The sequence below is a fragment of the Cystoisospora suis genome, assembly GCF_002600585.1.
Source record: "Cystoisospora suis strain Wien I chromosome Unknown contig_810, whole genome shotgun sequence".
NCBI classification, from domain to species: Eukaryota; Apicomplexa; class Conoidasida; order Eucoccidiorida; family Sarcocystidae; genus Cystoisospora; species Cystoisospora suis.
The window spans coordinates 122,330-141,440 of NW_027153611.1; the positions used below are offsets into that span (position 1 = coordinate 122,330).

At 48.0% G+C, this 19,111-nt stretch overlaps 3 protein-coding genes across 3 annotated transcripts; all 3 read right to left on the reverse strand.

The window, feature by feature from the left end:
• Nucleotides 1–2,007, reverse strand: CSUI_001950 (60s acidic ribosomal protein). Its single transcript, XM_068062153.1, has 2 exons — nucleotides 1,613–2,007; nucleotides 1–552 (listed from the first exon to the last, which is right to left on the reverse strand). The coding sequence occupies exons 1-2, from the start codon at nucleotides 1,939–1,941 to the stop codon at nucleotides 387–389; spliced, it is 495 nt and encodes a 164-aa protein (XP_067925879.1). The 5' UTR covers nucleotides 1,942–2,007; the 3' UTR covers nucleotides 1–386.
• Nucleotides 2,008–3,894: 1,887 nt separating this feature from the next.
• CSUI_001951 (cyclin h) lies at nucleotides 3,895–10,835 on the reverse strand. The gene is made up of 5 exons (XM_068062154.1): nucleotides 9,568–10,835; nucleotides 8,610–8,718; nucleotides 6,389–7,253; nucleotides 5,116–5,394; nucleotides 3,895–4,560 (listed from the first exon to the last, which is right to left on the reverse strand). The coding sequence occupies exons 3-4, from the start codon at nucleotides 6,801–6,803 to the stop codon at nucleotides 5,318–5,320; spliced, it is 492 nt and encodes a 163-aa protein (XP_067925880.1). The 5' UTR covers nucleotides 6,804–7,253; nucleotides 8,610–8,718; nucleotides 9,568–10,835; the 3' UTR covers nucleotides 3,895–4,560; nucleotides 5,116–5,317.
• Nucleotides 10,836–13,560: 2,725 nt separating this feature from the next.
• On the reverse strand, nucleotides 13,561–18,880 carry CSUI_001952 (uncharacterized protein). The gene is made up of 5 exons (XM_068062155.1): nucleotides 17,479–18,880; nucleotides 16,057–16,193; nucleotides 14,834–15,842; nucleotides 14,224–14,317; nucleotides 13,561–14,022 (listed from the first exon to the last, which is right to left on the reverse strand). The coding sequence occupies exons 2-3, from the start codon at nucleotides 16,123–16,125 to the stop codon at nucleotides 15,651–15,653; spliced, it is 261 nt and encodes an 86-aa protein (XP_067925881.1). The 5' UTR covers nucleotides 16,126–16,193; nucleotides 17,479–18,880; the 3' UTR covers nucleotides 13,561–14,022; nucleotides 14,224–14,317; nucleotides 14,834–15,650.
• Between the last annotated feature and the right edge of the window lie 231 nt (nucleotides 18,881–19,111).

Below are 19,111 nucleotides of genomic sequence, written 5' to 3' on the forward strand. Positions count from 1 at the left end.
CTTAGTTTGATGTCCATCCAAAAAGAAAACGACAATAGAAAGAGAATGCGAGTAAAGAATGAAGAATCAGCAACAGCCATCCTCCGCACCACACGTCCCCTTCCCCCTTGTCACACACCTAGCTAAACTTCCAGACCTCCTCTACCGAAAACACTGGTGCCGCTGTGCCTCTCTATTCCTTCGCTTTCTCCCACACCTTGTATCCTCCGAGCTGTACGTTAGAGGAGTGGTTTTCTCGTACAGATAGGCTGTAACGGAGAAACAGAAAAACAAGAAAGGGAAGGACGATGGCACGCAGATTCTTTTGTTGGATACGACTCAAATCAATTCGACTTCTGCAGGCCTCATGATAACAAGAAAGAGAATCTCCAATCATCACAAGCCGCTTAGTCAAAGAGAGAGAATCCCATATCGTCTTCTTCCTCCTCCTCTGGCTCTTCCTTCTTCTCTTCCTTCGCAGCAGCTGCTCCGCCTGCAGGGGCCGCACCGCCAGCAGCTCCGCCGGCGGCTGGTGCAGCTGCGGCGCATGATCCTGCGTTGGTCAACAATTGCCTGTAGGAAAAAGAAAACACGAAAGAAAGCATCGTCCGAATCTCATATCTCAGGGCATGCATCTTATTAGTACCGATGTGGATTCACTGCAGTGCACACCCCGACAAGCAATCAACACTCAGCACTTCCATATAGCTGTTTCCCGACGCATATGGTGCGGCGTGTAGAATGAGTCTTTCTAGTATTCGGTGTATGCACACACCCAGTCCGCACTTCCAAACGACACTGGCGGTTGTCGCGCCCCCCAACGCGAAGAGGGACAGCCTTCACAACTGTCCATACGGATACCGAAGGATGCAGCAGAGCGAACCACGTAAGAAGTTTATCCGAAACCGAGCCCCAAGAACGAACGGTATAACTGACGACACAAGGATCAGTCTGAAGGCATCTGCCAAAGTAGCTGACAAGCACAACCAACCGGTTAAAAGAACATGTGGGGTGACCCGATCCGACACATGCGAGGACACTTCCCGCCATAAAAGAAAGGATGCTCCTTCCCACCATCGGAGAAAACAACAGATTCTCGTCAGGATTCACATGAGCTGTTTGAAGTGTGCTTCTCTGGTCCACGTACATGCAAACTTATCTGTGTTCACAAGCAAAAGTATGCTGTACTAAAGACGAGACGGAAGAAAGATCTAGTCACAGAAATTATTCTGCATGTGAGGGGAGCAAGTGAACTATCACGAAAGTAGAAAAACACGGCAATGAGAATTTGTTCCCCTCTCGCTCAAATGCACCTACACAAACTCGAGACACGTAATCAGATCCTCTGAAGAGGGAGAAAAACAACGCACAGGAGACCAGACATCTCTGGGAAACAGCTCGTATGTAAACTCTGCCTATGATCTGCTTCCCCATGTTCTCAGGGCTGCTTTCCAGGAGAAACGTATCAGCCCTCCCGCCCCGAACCCGACCCAGATTTCTGTTCTCCCGTTCAAAACGCGAGATAGTAGAAACCTCACTACCCATCATTTTCACCACCGAAGGGGGAAATTGCCAACTATGGAAAACCTTTGCAGTTTCGGCACCTTAGCGTGCTTGTTTTCCGCCAACTTACCCGATGTTCTGTCCCTGGAGGGCACGAGCGAAAAGGGTGGGCATGTAGGGTTCGACGGAGTTTCCGGATGCGGTGATGAGTTTGCTGATATTTTCCGCGGTAATATCAAGCTTATCATCGTTCAAAATCAGAGCTGCATACGTGCAGAGAAGCTCCTGCTTCTGTGCCTCGGGAATGCTTGCAGTTGCAACGGCCGCCATTGTGCTTAAGAGTGTGGGGGGCAGAGGAGAGGGAGACAAAGCAAGAAAGTGATGAGAAAACAGCAGAAAGCCACTAAAAAGCGCTCCAGGCGAGACACACAGGGAGAAGAAACTGATTCTCAAGTACATGAAAAACCACACAGGCGGACGACGTACCACGATTCCAAACGAACGTTAGGATGAGCGCGGAAAGCTTTACTACAGCAGCAGCAACACCGTGCGTTTGCGGTGAGGGAGAACAGCTGGGATTGAGGGGTGAGAAACATTTCATGGGCTGTTGAGTGACTTATATTCGGATGCGAGCAAACCAGATACGTTACCAGCATGGACAGGCAACGCTCGCCTCCTGTAGAAAGCCTAAGAAGTTGTTTCGTTTTTCTTCTCTCATTACCATAGGAGCTGGTAAACACGAGCTACACTGGTTTACTGCTACGCACAAAGAGAGAGGGGACGGAGAGATATCAGGGGGCTTTCTATGCCAGAACAAACCTCACCATACACTCGCATGCCCACGAGTATCGGCAGCTACGCTTTCTCTGGAGAAGCTGGCGACAACGACAGAACTTCTTAGTCAAGCGACCATAGTTTATACGTAAGAGACGGGGACTGTGAAAGAAGGAACCCCCGACTTGTCTATCGTCGTTTGGAATGAGATGTGGGTCTAGTGTGTACTGATGCTTGTGTTCGAAGTTTACATGCCGGTGTCAAAGGGTCTAGATAGAGCGGAAAAATTGCTCTATTCTAGTCTAGATAGAGCGGAAAAATTGCTCTATTCTAGACCCTTTGACACCGGCATGTAAACTTCGAACACAAGCATCAGTACACACTAACTCCTCAACTTTTCTTCTGTGTTTAGCCCGGACAACTACTGCTCTGGACTGTCCAGCGCTCTGTCTCTCAAAAGCTGACGGCAGCGACACTGCAAGCTAGAAAAGTCAGACCTTCACTCAACGAGACTAACGGGCTGAGGGCACAGTTCCTCTCTTTCGCAATCTAGTGAGTGAACGAGAAATGCTGTATTCCGGTCAGTCTCCAAGGTCTATTCGTTCGAAGTGGAAAAACCGCGTTCGAAGCCAAATGGTACTGACTGTCCGACTGGCTAGAGAGCCTGCTCTTCGATCTAGTCGGAAGAGGTGTCCCTCCGTTACATGGTTGGCATCCGGCACGGCGCATTCGTGGTCACGGTGTGCAACTAAGCCTAAACCTTCTTGTTGCATTCGCAGTCGGCCTGTCTTCTTTCCCTTCATGTGTAGGTACTTACATCAGATGTATGAGGCGATTGCTCGTTCTCGTGTGTCAGAGAAGCCTTCTGCGCGGAGTATTGCACGTGGCCAGCTCTATGCCCTCCACACGTTATCGTCGTATCTTCTTCTGGCGTTTTTCAACAGGAAAAAACCATGGATGTCTGCTCTTTTGATTGCAATTCTTATGAGATCCGCCTTGACGGTTACTGGCTTTCATACAAATAATGCTTTCGATAGTTGTCTGTTCCATACTACAGTCATCTACGCACACGTGTTTTCCTCTACTTAGCTTACGGATGAAATGGGAAGAGAGACTGAAGTCAGTGTGAATGTCTCCATGCCTCAAGCTTTCTGAACTCTCTCCAAACACGAGAAGAAGATCTTCACATTTCACCTTTCTTGTGAAAGTCTTTGCCATTCGTTTGTTTCCTCCTTTAATCTTTCTTCTAGTTCCTTAGTTCGTTTTTTCCTTCTCTTTCTCACCTCAATGTACGTGATTGATGGTGTCATCCTCATAAAGACCGAAGAGAGTTTACAGAGGAAAGCGGCTTTCATGTAGAAGTTCACAGCTTGAAGCGCCTAGCGGTTCGTTTTCTACGCTACGATCAGGCAAATACTAACTTTCTCTTTATAAGGAAAACAGTAAGTCACTTCGAAAAGAAGAGTGAGAAGAGGAGCGAGTTCTCATTCATCACTTTGGCTTCATTCGAATCCGTATTGAGAGCACTACATTTATCGAGAAAATAGAGAGTTGCAGCTGGAGAAAACTACAGCAAAACAGTCACACACAGAAACTCTTCCAAACAGGGGAAAGGGGGCGTGTGAGGTGCCCGAAAAGAGACAGGAGTGACCAGATGACAGGAAACCCACGAGTGGTCATATGTCACACAGAGCAAGGTCAGCGTACAGAAGTGTATATACACACCTTTCTTTACTTGGTAGAAAGAAGAGAATTCTGATTGCACTGTCAGTAGCTAGTCTACCTTTGATTCGCCTGTACCATAGGCAATAGAACGACAAAAAAAGCAGGTCACCTGCCGGCCTCGGAAACAACGTATTTCCATCGATACGTATGTACCTAACTGAACGTACGCATATAGAAACCTAGCCGCATGAGAATATACGTATCTAGGCCTAGCTATAGGTATTCATAGATCTATGAAGACTGAGAGGCTCCTGACAGACTGGATTGCAAGGAAGCACTTGTGTGTGAAGAAGATAAAAAGTGGGAGTCATCATATACGTATTCACCCTTGAAGCGAAAAAGACATGGGGAATCTCTCGGTGTACCCACACAGATAAACAGATTAAGATAGATAGATTAACGGTGGATAGATTAATGAAAGATAGATAGAGAGAAGCAAGAAAAAAACGAGAGGGACTGATCTGCGTTGAGATTTCATCTGGATTTGTGAGGCGTTGCCACCGAACTCGTCCCGCTAACGTCACTTTCGGTCGCTGTATGCTCATCAGATGGAGTGAGAAGCTCTCCTCCTTCTTCAGCCTGAAGTATCAGCGTGACACACACCAAAAGGTTTTCTACTGTAGAGACACCTCAGAGATATGGAGACCGGTCGCTATATGTGGAGAAAATATACATAAGATAGCCAAGAAACCAGAAGAGAGCATGATTACCAGCCGACTATACCAATGCTACGGCTCATCAATACGCTGTACGGCTCGCTAACAACGCTAACTTGTACGTAGACTACATTCGCTTACAGCCCTACTCTGTCTTTAGCTCCATATCGAGCCTGCTATTCCTAACCAACATGTACGCTTATATTCATACACATTCCACGACGTAAATTTGCTTCCCGGACTAGTCAGTGTACGTACATATACATCCATACGCACAGAACGTCTTCAAGCCTCTTCTGTCAGTCGACCGCGGGGTCTATGAAACACAGGAACAAGATGTCTCCATCTCTAGTCGCCACGCTCTAATCTCCTGTCTGTGTCGAACCGAATGATGTCCGTATATTCCCCTCTCCTCACGCCATGACGACAGGAGGACGGGGAAGTACCATCAAAGTATCTTTCTTTCTTTCCCGCTTACTCTCCATCGTTCTTGTTCTCTCCTTCCTACCTGTGGACGAGAAGGTGTAGAGGTAGAAGCTCCGCCTCCTGCTGCTGTATGATGACCCGACCCTGGAGTTGCGCTTGTTTCGCCACCATCACAACCGTCTCCTCCTTCATGATGCTTATGATCTTTCTTTTTCTTTTTCTTCTCTTTCTTCTTCTTCTTGTCCTTCTTATCCTCACCCCCGTTGCCTTCTCTTTTCTTCTTCCCCCCGCTTCGAGAACCATCGCCGTTCTCCTCGGCCGCCAGGTGCTCCTACACGATGGTCCCCATACATTCATACAAATACACACATCCATATACACATACATACACACATACGTACATAGCGCATACATACGTACATATGTACATACTCACTCGTAGCTATACATTCATACGTATTCATTCGTCCGAACTCACACATACGTAGATAGACACAAGTACATCCATAGGCATACGCACGCACAGGTTCATACATACATAGGCAGACATGCTCCTAGCGACACACATCGTCATTCATACATACACATTCAGACACACATACATATCCATATATACATACATACACCGACGCACGTGCAATCACCCGTCTCTGGCCCGTGGAGCCCCTTTCTCTTCTTCTCTTGAGAGATTCTCCTACAGCCTATGTCCGCGCAGCTTTATGTATCTGAACATATACTTTTATGGACATTTCCTTTCACATCTGACTTCCTTAATGCGATTGCTTAAAGGTTCCTTGACGTAGAGATCTTGTGTCGAACCATAGAAAAGACCAACGGCTGTGTAGGCGAAACGCATGTAGGAGTAAGAGAAATACGTACTACTAGAGACAGCGGCACCCTCCATGAACACATCTGCGGTGTAGTATCTTCATAGACATGTATGTGTTGAGTGAGTAGATGTTATGCAGACGGATGTGTTAATTAGACTGCTACCTCGATATGTAAAAGAGCGGAACAAAGAAGGAGCAGGAGAAGAAAAGAAAGAAGAGCATGGCGGGGGGAGGGAGATACCTCGATGGCATCGACGCAGTGTTCAAGGAGGGTGCCCATGGCCTCGGCAACCTCTGGTTGATGTACACGTTTCTGTAGCTCATAGATTTGACTGAGAGTTTCATGGATATGAGAGAACTTCTCAGAGATGATTCTCCATATTTCTTCTTTCTTCTCTTTCTCAGGGTCGACTTGTTCTTCTTCTTTCTTGACCTGAACTAAACTCGAAGATGAAGAGAAAGAAGAAGAAGAAAAAGCATCTCCTCTTTGTTTACCTTGAAATGAATGAGACGAAGGATCTGTCTTGATTCTCTTGTTCTCTCTTTCTTTGCCCTTATCTTCTGCTTCTTCTGCTAGGTTTCGTCCCGACTCGTTGACTCGAATCCTCTCTCCGTCTTCTTTTCTTCTCTTTTTCCCACTGCCTGTCGGTGTCTTGTTCTCCTCATCCCTCTTCTCCTCCTGCTTCACTTCACCTGTCAATGAGAGTCGTCCCTTGACAATTATCTCCTTCACGATCTCTTCAAGATTCTCTATACCTACAGATGCTAGTAGAGCGGCCTGTTTCTTTCCCGCATAAAGCACTCCCGCCACTCCCAGTACAGCAGGGGGGTAGAGCAACGCGAGATCGCAAGATACAAACATATGCAGAGCATCGGCTTCACTCTGTTCTTGAAGTGTACGTAAGACCATAGCCAATGAAGAAGAGGAAGAAGAGCTACCGGGCGACGAAGTAGGGGGACTCTTGTTGTTACCGTCTTTAGTATCAACTGAGGTGTCTCCCTGAGGATGAGCTCCTGTTCGCGTACTTTCCTTTTCTCCTTGTGAGGAGACATGCGCCTTCCTCTTTGAAAGTTCCTCTCTCTCTCCACTATGGTCATCCTTAGTGGTAGAAGTAGAAGAAGAAGAGGTCTGATTCTCCCCCTCTTGTTCTTTCTCTGTCTTTTCTGGTTGATCTGACGCAGTACTAGCCGTAGAAGAAGAAGAGGGAGGCGAGAGAGTTGAATAGATTTCTCTTATCAGAGCGCATACAGGCCCTCGAGTATGGAGGACGAGAAGATGAAAGTCGAGAGCATCACAGAGAGGAACCTCTAATCTTAGCACTTCCTCTACGTCCAATTCAGATATATCTCCGAAAAGCTCCTTACAGGAAAGAAAGAAAGAAAAAAAGACAGAAAGAAAAAAAATTTCTGAAGTGAAGAGAAAAAAGAGAAAAGTTGAGAAGAGAAAGAAAGCAAACAAGAAAAGAAACAATCCCCTCGAAAATGTCCTAACAAGACTGCTATCATCATCATGGCGGATGAATCTGAGGTGTATGTACACCACAGATGTCGGTAAAAAACAAGCATAAAGACGAAAGAATGATGACCTCCTCCTATTCCCATCTTCGACGTCCTTACGCATAGGCGTAAGGATCAGGTGTATTATGTACACGAGTGTGAAAGGATATTGTGTTGCCAGAGTAAAAAGTAGAAGAATAAGAATTCATCTGTTAAGAAAAGAAAAGCTTCCTACTAAGCAAGTATCGAAAAGAAGAAACGCACACATGTATATGACAAACAGTTCTCAAGAAGTAGGAAGTAACGCCAAGGACAAGAAAAGCCCAGATATCTGTAGAAGCACGGAGGCATGATGATCTGTGTATACACCTCATATTGTCAACCTCCACACGTAAAGAAAAGAAAGAGAAAGACAGACTCCATGAAACCCTTCATCTCGTGCGTCACCAGGGGGATCTAAGCCTTGAGCTAGAGTGTGATTCCTTCATTCCTCTTGCCCTCTACGTGCGTTACACAAGTACGTCGAGAAACACCTCTAGGAGATCGTCTCTATAGGACACGTAAAGACTGGCAGTTACTCTGGTCTCCTCCTGCTAGCGATGTGCATGTGTTCATGTGTGACGTTGAAGCCGTCAGTCACCCAGTATGAATCATCCTCTCTTTTCTTCTTTTTTCTTGGTCTCAGGCTTTTCTTCAGTTGATACAATCGTGACGGTGTACAGACAGATGAAGCACAACAACAAGCGTATGAGATTACAGAGCGGGGCTTCTCTGCACGCGCATATGACAGGAAGCACATACATACACAGGAACGCAGACAGAGATATACGAGTGTACGTACCTGAATCTTCTTTACCTGAAACCAAATTCACTACAAGCAGAGACATGCGGCTAGATATGATATACGTATACACTTGCATACCTGTCCACTAGGAAATAGACAGATAAAGACGGGGAGATAGATTGCAGATAGACAGGGAATGAGAAGTAAAGACTCGTGCATATTTCTCTGTTCAGAGACAGACAGAAGAGATAACATAGACACGTAGATGGATTACAAATAGATAGATTAAAGATGAATGGACAGGTAGGACTACGAAAGCCGGCAACTAGCAAGGTCTTGTATGAGACTGTAGAGCCAATGCGTAGACTCTTATGAGCCATTGTGTCTTTGCTTGTATTCTCTGATCTTCTTCTTCTTCTTCTCCATGTATCTTACTCCAAGTGTATAGTGTCGCGCGATATCTTCAGCTTTCAGCGCGAGAATTAGACAGGCGAAGATGACGAGGCGGATGTCCACGGTCAGGGGACTGCGCTTACACCAGAACCTACAGACCATAAACAGATGGGAAGACACGTAAGTCAAGCCTAGCATAAACATAGCAAGGAGAAAGAAAGAATTGAGAGAGGGAGATATAGAAACAAAGCGAAGAGAGAAGAAGACTACGTCTCTACAAAAGGACGGTTGGGGGGAGGGTCTTTATGAGAAGGAGCTGAAGTCTTTCTCTGCATCGTGACATCTTCAGTCCTCCTCGTTGCACCCCCCTCTCCAAAGGACCAAGGTCATAATCTATAACCTGCTGTCTCTACAGGTATACAGACACTCTGTGCTAGTGGGTATAGACTTATACATGTACATATATATACGTATATACATGTACAGACACGTATTTGCCAGTTAATATAGACTCAAGCATGTATAATGTGTACGTAGAAATGATAGTTCGCTTAGACGCAAACATGTATATATATACACGTGTATATAGGGCCTACATATATATAGATAGATGATATAGATGTAGAGGCTGCTGGCGTCAGGAGAGGTACGAGAGGGGTGATTCGATCAGAATGCCAAGTGGCAAGAGAAAGACCATAGCCGAATGAGGTTTTGAAAGTTAGGTAGGTAGAAATAACAAGCGACCATGCAATATGAATAGATACAGAAAACAAGCTGCGTTCAGATAGAGATTTCGGATATCTTTGAAGACCTTCAAACACACGTACGTACCGGTGTAGATACACCAGAGCTGTTTCGACAACAAAAGGGCGAATTCTTTTTTTCCGACAGATAAGGACTAATTGAAGGGCAAAGTATTCTGTGAGTTTCAAGAGATCTTTGAGAGGTGGATAATCTGAAGAAGGGTCTTCTTCCTTCTCTCGTTTATCAAGATGACTACCCGGCGGTTCCTGGTCTCCTTGTCCCCTATCTCCTCCTCTTCCTTGTTCTCCCTGCTTGTTCTCCCCGTCCATCGTGCCTTCTTGTTGTCTGCTCTTTGCTCCAGCATCATCTGCTTCTTTTCCTATCCCTCCGTCTTTGGATCCTCGAGCCGTCTCTTTAGAGCCGCCATCACGACCACTCCCATCTCCTTCTGCTTCTCCCCCTGCCTTGCGGTTCTTTCTGGACTTCTTGTTGCGGAGACTTCGGAGGATTCGACAGGCTTCTTCGTGTGTATGGAGACGCAGGGCATGAAGCTCTGTAGGAGTAAGAAGCCACGTAGAGAAGTGGCTGCTGCAAAGAGGCCATGGAGAGGAAGGAGAAAACATGATGACGACAAGAGAAAGAAAGAAAAAGCCGGACTATAGAGAGGAGGGAGAACACACAGGGACAGTGTATAGTGATAGTCGAGGAAGAGAACGGGCGAAATGGATTGGGTTTACGGTGTCGTTGTAGAAATAGTGAATGTAAGAAAAGATAGTTGAGCGCGTAGTTGAAAAAGAAGCATAGGGGAAGAAGGAGGTATTTGGTCACGTGTAAGACGATGCCGGGCAACCAAGAAAGAACGCGAAAAAGAAACAACAGAAGAGAAGTGAGGCTCCGAGAAGAGAGCACACCCCGCATACAGCGACACGGGGACATACATACTGCAATGTATGGTGAATGCCTGCCTCTCCCCCCAGACGGCCCATGTGTAAGTAGCTCGGTGTTCTGGCAAGGAACGGAAGGGGCCAATGACGGTGGCAACTGGTAGAATGGCTCGCAAAGAAGGATACGTAGAAAAGCGACACGGAAAGAAGAGGTGTAGAGGAGAAGAGCAGGTAGCAGGAGTCTTCACGGGAGAAAATCAGAAGGGCCTAGCTGCAGCAGAACCTGTGTTTTCATCTTCTCGAGTTTCAAGAGGAGGCCTGAAGATAAAGGGGATGAGAACGAAAGCCCAAGACGGTGAGGAACTCACAGAGAAACCGGAAGTAATGGGTCTCTACAGTCCCGAAACAAAAAAATAGTCATACACAGGGCTGTTGCTGCGATGGCTCGACCAAATGTACGGATGGCATGCGTAGGGACCCTCACATGCATCAGAGATACGAGTGAGCGAAATGTAAGAGAGTGTGCGGCCGGCCTCAGCGATCGCCCTCTGTTCGATTCAAAAAGAAAAGAGTTACGTCCTTCCTTCAACAGTTTAAAGAGTTCGAGGACAGAAAGGAAATTCTAATATTCGGAAGGAGAAAGGCAACATGTGCCGACACTAACTTGAACCAGGTCACTTCAGGGTGGTAGTGGGTGATAGAAGACAACAGGGACACCGACGAGTGGTCATGCCCAGCAATCGATGCTGACCGGTGCAGCTCCTTCCCTTACTCATCGCTCAAAATTCTTTTTGCTCAAGGCCCTGGCGAGACCTAGTGGTCCCCCTGAGCAGGGCGATCTCTTTTCTAGTCGCGCCCCTCTATTTCCAAATGAGCCATTTCGGTCTACTCCCACTCTACAACAGATGTACGAATTGTGCGGGCGTGGATACCTATTTGTAAGCATAGCGTCTGTTCCGCGTTGTTGCGCTTAAGGTACCGGCTGCAAGCGGGACCGGGCAGATCGAGAAGTAGCTGAAGTCCTTTTGGGCAGCCATGCTTCTGCGAGCACATACAAGCTGTCCGGGGAAATGCATCACAGGCGGCTCGTGCGTCGGTTGTCAGGTGATAAAGAATTCGTGATACAGATAGACAGGATGAATGTCGCTGTCGTACGCCCAGTGCAAGCTAATGTACATAGTCTCCCTCAGCACTATCGTTTTTCTCAACGGAAGAGTAGACGAGTGAAGCACGACATGAAGCCGTTCCGAATTAAATCCGGACAGCAAAATCTTACTGCCCCTCTTCAGAGAATTAAGGGATACATCGTTCCGTGTTCGGCTTTTTTCAGAGGAGACAGTTAAACCTAACGACCGAGAGTAGCCCGTGGGAGCTGAACTCAGAGAGATGATTTTGGAACAGTGGGGGGTGAAGCAAGAAGCCGGAACGGCGGCTTTGGTGGGGTTGGCAATCAAAGGAACGGAACTTCGTTGGAGAAACGGTGGACACAAGCTAAAACCTGTATCAATTCTTCTTTCGCTTCGGAGACCGAATTCAAAGCTTCTTTGCGATGGAATCCTTCTGTCATGCATAGGGGCTTAGAGAGGGAAAGGAACAGAGCTGAAATCTCGCTGGAGCAATAGGTTCTAGAGTAATGGCTCGGTAATCTTTTCTAAAGTGATGAATGTAGGACAGGGGGGGCGGACAAGTTCTGCCCAAAATAGAACAGAAAGCACGTGCCGCAAGAACAGAGCCTACCATTGTGACTCCCTTTGATGTATAGGGGCTTTAGTTACGAACTGGTCTGGTGCCTGACCTCCACAACTGCAAATGTGATTTGCGACCTGGTAAAAGGTTCACTGATCCTGACTCGATGCCTGTCCAAACGAAGTCGCGAGCCAGACGTAACTGCTGAACCTCTGCAGTACACGTGAATGTAATGCCACACATTCGTTGGCTCCGGGCTCTACTCGTTAGTGTAGAACGATCGCGTTCTGAAGGGTGGGCACACAGAGCAGAGTCTCCGCAACTACTACTGCCCCACGAGAAGAAAACAAAAGGGAAACGGAAACTTTAATGTGCCGCAGTCTGTCGCGTGTCCTAACTGCATCCCTGTGTCTTTAGTCGGCGTAGAAGACTACCAACGAGGCTTTGTGTTAAAAATGGGAACATGTGGGAGAGGAAGGAAAAAGAAGGCTCCGGAGGGAATAGGCCGAATTCAAGAACTCGGCAACATCCGACTTACTCCCTTTTCGTTTATATCACAAACGGCGATAAACGGCGCGAACAGGCCATTTGTGTCTGCATACAAAAGCTTCCTCACTCCCTTTTTTTTTTTTCTATCCTCTCTTCTTCTCGACTACTCTTGTTCTCCACTCGCCCGGGTCCTCGCTCTCGGAGGTTATCCTGCTGCTGGATTTTGACCTGGGGTGCACAAACGACTATTCCAGGTGGGCTAGGCGCCCTGAGAACCCCCGTTCGACACACCGGGTTGTGAACGCTGTCGTACTCCTGTCGCCAGGCTGTGTCGTTGGCAGTTGGCGTGGCAGTATCCCCTGTCCCACTCTTCCGTAGTTGCCCCGGCTCCCTACCTAGGTACACCTGCTCAAACGAGAAAAGGCAGGTAGTTTCTCCAGCTACTTGGCTCGTAGTCATCAGCGGCGAGAGCTTTCTTCCTTCTTCTCGAAGGAGAGTTGAACGGGGGCGGTTTGTCCTCAACAAGACAGGGGAGACCGAGCTTATGTAGCTCGGTCTCAAACTGATGGTATGCGACAGGACCGACATTTGCAGGAACGAAAGAAATACACGGATCACTTGTTTGCTGCACAATTGAGACCACTTGGAAACCATACATGGATAAGAAGCAAAACCTGCTTCAAAAACAACATAATGGCGGTCGCAGTAGGACTCCTCCGTGTGAGCGGCCCCCGTTTGTATCTGAGTCCTGCTGTGGCTACGCGGTAGTGCCCGTCGGCTTGGTGAACTGCGCAGTTCTTGATGATCAGATATGGATCTAGATAATCCTCCTGATGCCCCCCTGCAACGGGCCGTTACACATCGACCGCTTGCGCTCCGGGAGTGACCACGACCGTACACCTCCGCCTCACGCCGAATCCCAGTCCGGCCACAGATACAACGTACACTGTTTGTCGTCCTCTTTCCAGAGAAATATCCCGCGTAATGCCTGTGACGCTCCTCCGTGACGGGGCGAGCCACGCTCTGTAGTAGTCATTTCCAGCCAGCTTTCTTGCGAGGAGAGAGTGATGTGCATGATGCTCTGTCTGCTGTGTGTGCCTGCAGGGGGCTGTGTTTGCCTGTATCGTCGGCCAGACGGGTCCAGTGTGTGTCTAGCAGCACTGTTTCTGTGAGGCGTCATTATGGAAGAGCCAGACATAAACTTCGAAGAGTTTGTATTTTCGTCATTCACAACCCATACAATGATGCGTAGACACACACACACGCTCAGCAGCGGCACTTCCAGCATTGGCTCGGAGACGCCTCTTTTTGCTGGAGTTAACCTAACACCCCCGCAGTCCGAAAGTGCACCCGGGTGACTAACGGATGGGGTTATTATCAGGACACGCTGGGCGGGCCTGACATGAGGGAGGCAGGCGGGAAGGGTGCCCTAAGAAGCATCAGGGTTCTAGAGCAGTTCTAAGGAGGAGCTAGAGTGCTCTGCACCCGGTAGTAAATCTCAGTAGCACCGACAGACAGAGAAGGCTTGGCACCTCTGGGGCACGGACTTTCGTCGAGACTGGCAGACCTTCCTCGCAGACTTTCTTAGGCGCAGAGACTCTCAGTGGCCGGTCCTTCCAATGCCAAGATAATTCAGCTGATTCTTGGACCACCTGAGAATCATAGAGAAATGAGTCCTGATGCTAGTCATCAGTAGCGGTCCCGCCGTCGCTTCCTTCGGTCTGAGGTGTATGTACAGTCGGAGAGGTGTATGGCCCGCTGCTATTGTCAAAGCAGTCTCGGACTCACGGCGGTCGGGATTGCTGGCGCGGAGCTATGTGCACCACCATTCGTGACTGTTGCCAAGAGTATACCTTGTTGGGGATCCTGAGATAGGGTAATACGACGGAAGAATTGTCGCAATGTTCACCCCCGGGTAGTACGCAACAGTTCGTGCGTTAGGGAAACCTGAAGACAGGGAGACGAGGCGTGGTGGAGCTGGTTTTCTGAAACTTTTTCCTGCGCACTTGGCTGTGACGGTCTACGAACGCAGTCAGTTGTCTCGGTGTTATAGCACTTTCGGAAGGGAGAACCCACACAGGTCGATGCATTTTTCTGTAAAAATGATCCATCCTAACACGGTGCAAGAGTGTCACAGCTGAGCCGAGTGAAAGGCTGCTCGTGTCGGAGGTGATGCAGTCGAAATCTCGTCTCGGAGACAGCGCCGGTTACTACAGCATTGCCGTTCACGAGCAGTCGCACGCCTACTTTTGCAAATGAATTCGAGTGAAGGACTCGCGGCCCACGCAGACTCCGAAGAAGCACCGCTTCGTGTGTGATGGGAACTACCTTTCCTCTGCTGGCTTGAGTGATGGGATCGAGTGTATGACAAGAAAGGCATACACCCCCGCCACATACAGTTGAACGTAGGCATCTCCTCGTTGTGAGAATGCTCTGTCCCACGGCCACACAAATACACCTCACCTGCAGTAAAGCGGCGCCCTGGCAGGGGTGTTGTAGCGATCTGATTGGGATCCTATAGAAGAAAGACGTGGCTCTTCAGCCACCCTGAAGCCCCTTCCGGCCCTCTCCATGTAATGAGGCTTTAGCTTTCGCCATTCACCAAGACGCAGATCGCTATTCCTAGCTGAAGGGTTTGGGGTGCGAGACAAGGAGCTACCCTGCCGCGTGTCGCCTCTCGCGTAGTGCTTCAACAGAACGTGAGAATTCTTCAAGAACGCAGTGGCGCAAGCTTCAGTCCCTCTGTCGCGCTTTGGCTAAAGGCAAGTCTCCGAGACAGTATTCCCGCCAAAATGCCACGAGGCAGCAATGTGGTCAACGCGTCTGCCTGCGCGTGCATGAGTTCCTTTTTTGTCACCATAGAGAGTTCAGTGCGCTGGTACTCCCTTCGCTGTTTCTCCGCGCCTCCGACAACACCACGTTCTCCCCCCGTGCACACAATGTGCTTTGCCGTCCGAGGTTCTGCGGATAAAGAAGAAGCCGAAGCGCCGGTCTCCTTCAAACAATCCCTCGTCATCGCTGTTGCCTCCGGTCTTACAAGGAGGGGAAGAGCCTCGCCGCGACAGTCAGAACTTCTCTTCCGCTCTCTTCCAGCCGCAGTGTCCGGTTGGTCACGTAATTTTAGGAACTTCAGATCGCACCTAATTTACTAGTAAGTCTTTTTTGTTCAGTACTATTTGCTACGCTACGGATCGTTCTTGGGAACAACCCGCTATCGTGAATCCTTCAATGAGGGATCTTCGCAACACTCGACGGGTCGCTTACACACAACGCTGCCGCTTCACTGCGTGCAGAAGAAAGACGAGCTACTTCTGCCTTGTCCCTGACAGGAACCCGGGGAACTGTGTTTTACTGCTTCGTTGGTCTTCATCAAAGAAAACAATGGTGTCATCTGAAGAGTTATCTCAGGTTGTCCAGGCAACAACGAGGAACTTCTCTTTTTTGCTTCGGGACGAGATGTAGAGTCATTCATTCATTCGACCCGTCACCACCGGGTAAAAATAGAAAACATGCCCTGGCGTTGTTTCCACCCTCCCGTCCTCCTGCTGCTGCAGCTCCCGGATGTATGCTGGTCTGCTGTCTACTACTGCAATTGATGATGATGATGGGGGAGGAGGAGGACGTGGTACGGACCGGGGGTCTTTCTGCCGGAAAAAATTCGGTGTTGTCGTCTGCTGTGCTTTTGAGATTTCTTTTTTTCTCACTGGCATTGGCGCTGTTACGAAGCTCCTTCTTGCTTGCTTTTGGAGGAACATCCTCTTGCTGCTTTCTAAAGAAAAAGGAGTCCCAGGCACCTGCTTGTTCCTCTCCCTCTCTCCCTCTGGTGAGATTTTTTTCTTCGGCTTCGTAACTACGGCGATGTAGAACTGTCACTACTACTACTATTCCTGCTACTGCTTCTCCTTTTCTTTCTTTTCTTGCTTTGCTCCGATTCCATCCAGTCCAGTTTCCATGTTTTTCGCCATACGTAGGATAAGATGTTTTTAAAAAGTATTTCTTTTTGGGGTAGAACACAGGAAGGGAAGTCTAAGGTTTCGTCGTTATTGTCGTCACCGTCGTCGACGTGATGTTCTTACCTCTGGGATACCTGAATGAGTGAGTGGTTGCAGTAGTAGATAGCTGCGTGTACACCCAGATTCACCAATCTTTCTACCGAAGACTAGATGAAGAATAGCAGCGGCACTTCCACTGCTTGCTTTGTGTCTTCCCTTTCGTTGTTTCTTACCTTTTTGTTTTCCCCGGTACACCCTGTCACGATACTCCTGCCTCTGTTCCGACACGTCCCTCACTTCTCTCTTTTTCGTACGTACTACCCAAGAGCAGCTTTTCTAGCAACAAATTTTGTCACGGATCATCTCTCTTCATTGTTTTGTGCCACCACGGACACCTGGCGTTCCTGCTTACTATTTCTGTCGTTCATCTCTTCTCTATTTAGAGGATTGCTGAGGTGTTTTTTTGCTTCCCAGTTTCTTCCTGACGTCACTGTCTGTGGTATTTCTCGCGTCGCGTTCGTCTTGGGGGAGAAGAGGGGAGGGGGGCCATCTGTTTTAGATTGGAGTTTTCCGCCTAGATGAGAATTGTAGCTGCAGAGATGTTAAAAACTTACGTCTTTTCTTTCTGCCTTCTTTCCGTTGTTGTGCGACCTAGACAAAGACCTACTTTCGTGCACACCGACATCCGCATTTGCCTTCACAAGATTGGAGGCCAACAGAGGCTTTTCTTTTTCTAGTCCTCTTGAGATTATGTTAGTACGTGTGCTTTTCTCCACGGTTGTCACCGAGGTTTCATACGACTTTACACAGATCACTTCCGTGAGGGTACCAACTTCTCTCCACCTGTCTTAGGTAGAGCCCCGGTGTTGTGGAGGTAGCATCACTAAAGTTTCCTTTAACTCTCTGGAAGGTTGGCAGAGGGACCCGTCAAAGTGTTTACAGAGACCTTTCTACTTTATTCAGGCTGTCACAGCGTTGCACGGCTGCGCGCTTACAGAGATTCTTCACATCCCTTTCTTAGTCCCTTCCTCCATTTGTACAGAAATCTCAGTCTTGGACAGAGTTAGCTTAAGAATCTCATGTGTGTCTCTCTTTGTTTGCTCTTCCTCTATGCAGGTGAGAGTTTCGACGTCGTCAGTCCCCTCTGCTGGCACCCTGCTGTGTCTGTTTTTCTCCGCAGGAGGTTCTTGCAGATAGAGGAGAACCTGTCGCGGCGGGGAGACGGTCTCCTGGTGGTATTGTTTTTTCTTCTCTTGTTCGTAGACACTTACTCAACGTCTTTCTCTTTCGTTTCCAACAGAGAAAGGGAACGTCTCTTTCCTTTCCTCTGCGATTCATGTACATCGGTTGTTCTATGTTGATCTCTTCCAGTTCTTTCTGTTTGCCAGTCCTGACGTTAACTTAGTCTCTATTCGTTGGCGTGTCTCTTCTTGTTCTTTGCTTGCGTTACCTGTATAAGTCCCCTCTTCTACCCTGGGAAGAAAGACACGACGGGAGTTGTTTGAGCGGGTGAAGAAGGTTCTTCTCTCTGAGGCTACAAGCCATACTGTCAGAACACCTTCTCTCGTGCGGTTGTCTCTCTCTTTCGGGTCGTCTGTGGCCTCTTCCTTATCCCCTTTCTTTTTTCGTCTCGTCTCCGCTTATCTCGTCTTTTCCCTTCGTTCCCTCATCATCATCTTCTCTTTCTATACATAGGTAGGTAGTTCGAGAGAGACTTGTGCTGTTTTCTTTCCTCTGTTTCGCTCGCTCGCTTGCTCTCTCTCTGGTCTGTTGCTTGGTTCTCAGAGGAGGAGAGAGGGGCACTTGGATCTAGATGTCTACATCGCTATCATCTGTTCCTCTCTAATCTCCAGGAGCAGGGATGAAGGAAGGATTTCATTGTATTCTTCATCCCGTCGTGATATGTGCGTTGTTATGTCCAATTCTTGTTCTCTTTCTTTTTCTTTCCTCTCTCCGTTTCCTATCAGTATTGGTATCTTTTCTTAGAGTTGGTCATGTTAAAGAAGATGAAGAAGAAAAGTGTGTTTGTCTTCCCCAAAGGAAAAGCAAAGTAGGACTCGAGACCCCCTCTTGTCTGGGAAGGGTATTCGTCGTCTTCTTTTTTCTCTTGTTTCATGAAAAGAGCAAACCAGGATGTTCGTTAACTCACCCCCTTTCTCTCGCAGTCTTCTTTTGCTTCCTCGACATCGCCATTAGCCCCTCTTACTGTAGTCGAAGAAGGAAAGGAGAGACAGCCCATGAATCTCAGCAGTTGTTCTTTACCCACACACACGCGTATGTCCTAAAAGCCTATAACATGTTCGCTGCTCTCTAGGCGTCCTCTGGTCTTCTTCTTTTCGTCGTCCTCCTCCTGGGACTATGACTATGAGTACATTACTGGAGGATGTGTAAGAGTGAGAAGAAACCCCACACTATGACCATACTCGACCAACACACACAGTAACATAGCCAAGTAAATTAACCACATCTAATACCAATACAACCACAACGACTGTGTACCGACCATCTTCATTCGCCTCTTTCTTCCTCTTCTTCTTCTTTCTCTTTCGGTCTTCACCGTTTTTTCTTCTTGCTCAAGTAAGTCAGTCTTCGTCGGTCTCAGGGTGCTACATCTTTCTCACCATCTTTTCAACCATTCTCTTCCCCGTGTTCTCCGATACCCATCATCTCTATATATGCTTGCTGCACCTGGTTCTGCAAGTGTTTCTTTTTCTACAAGGCTCGCACTTAGATTCATGCCAATCACCTA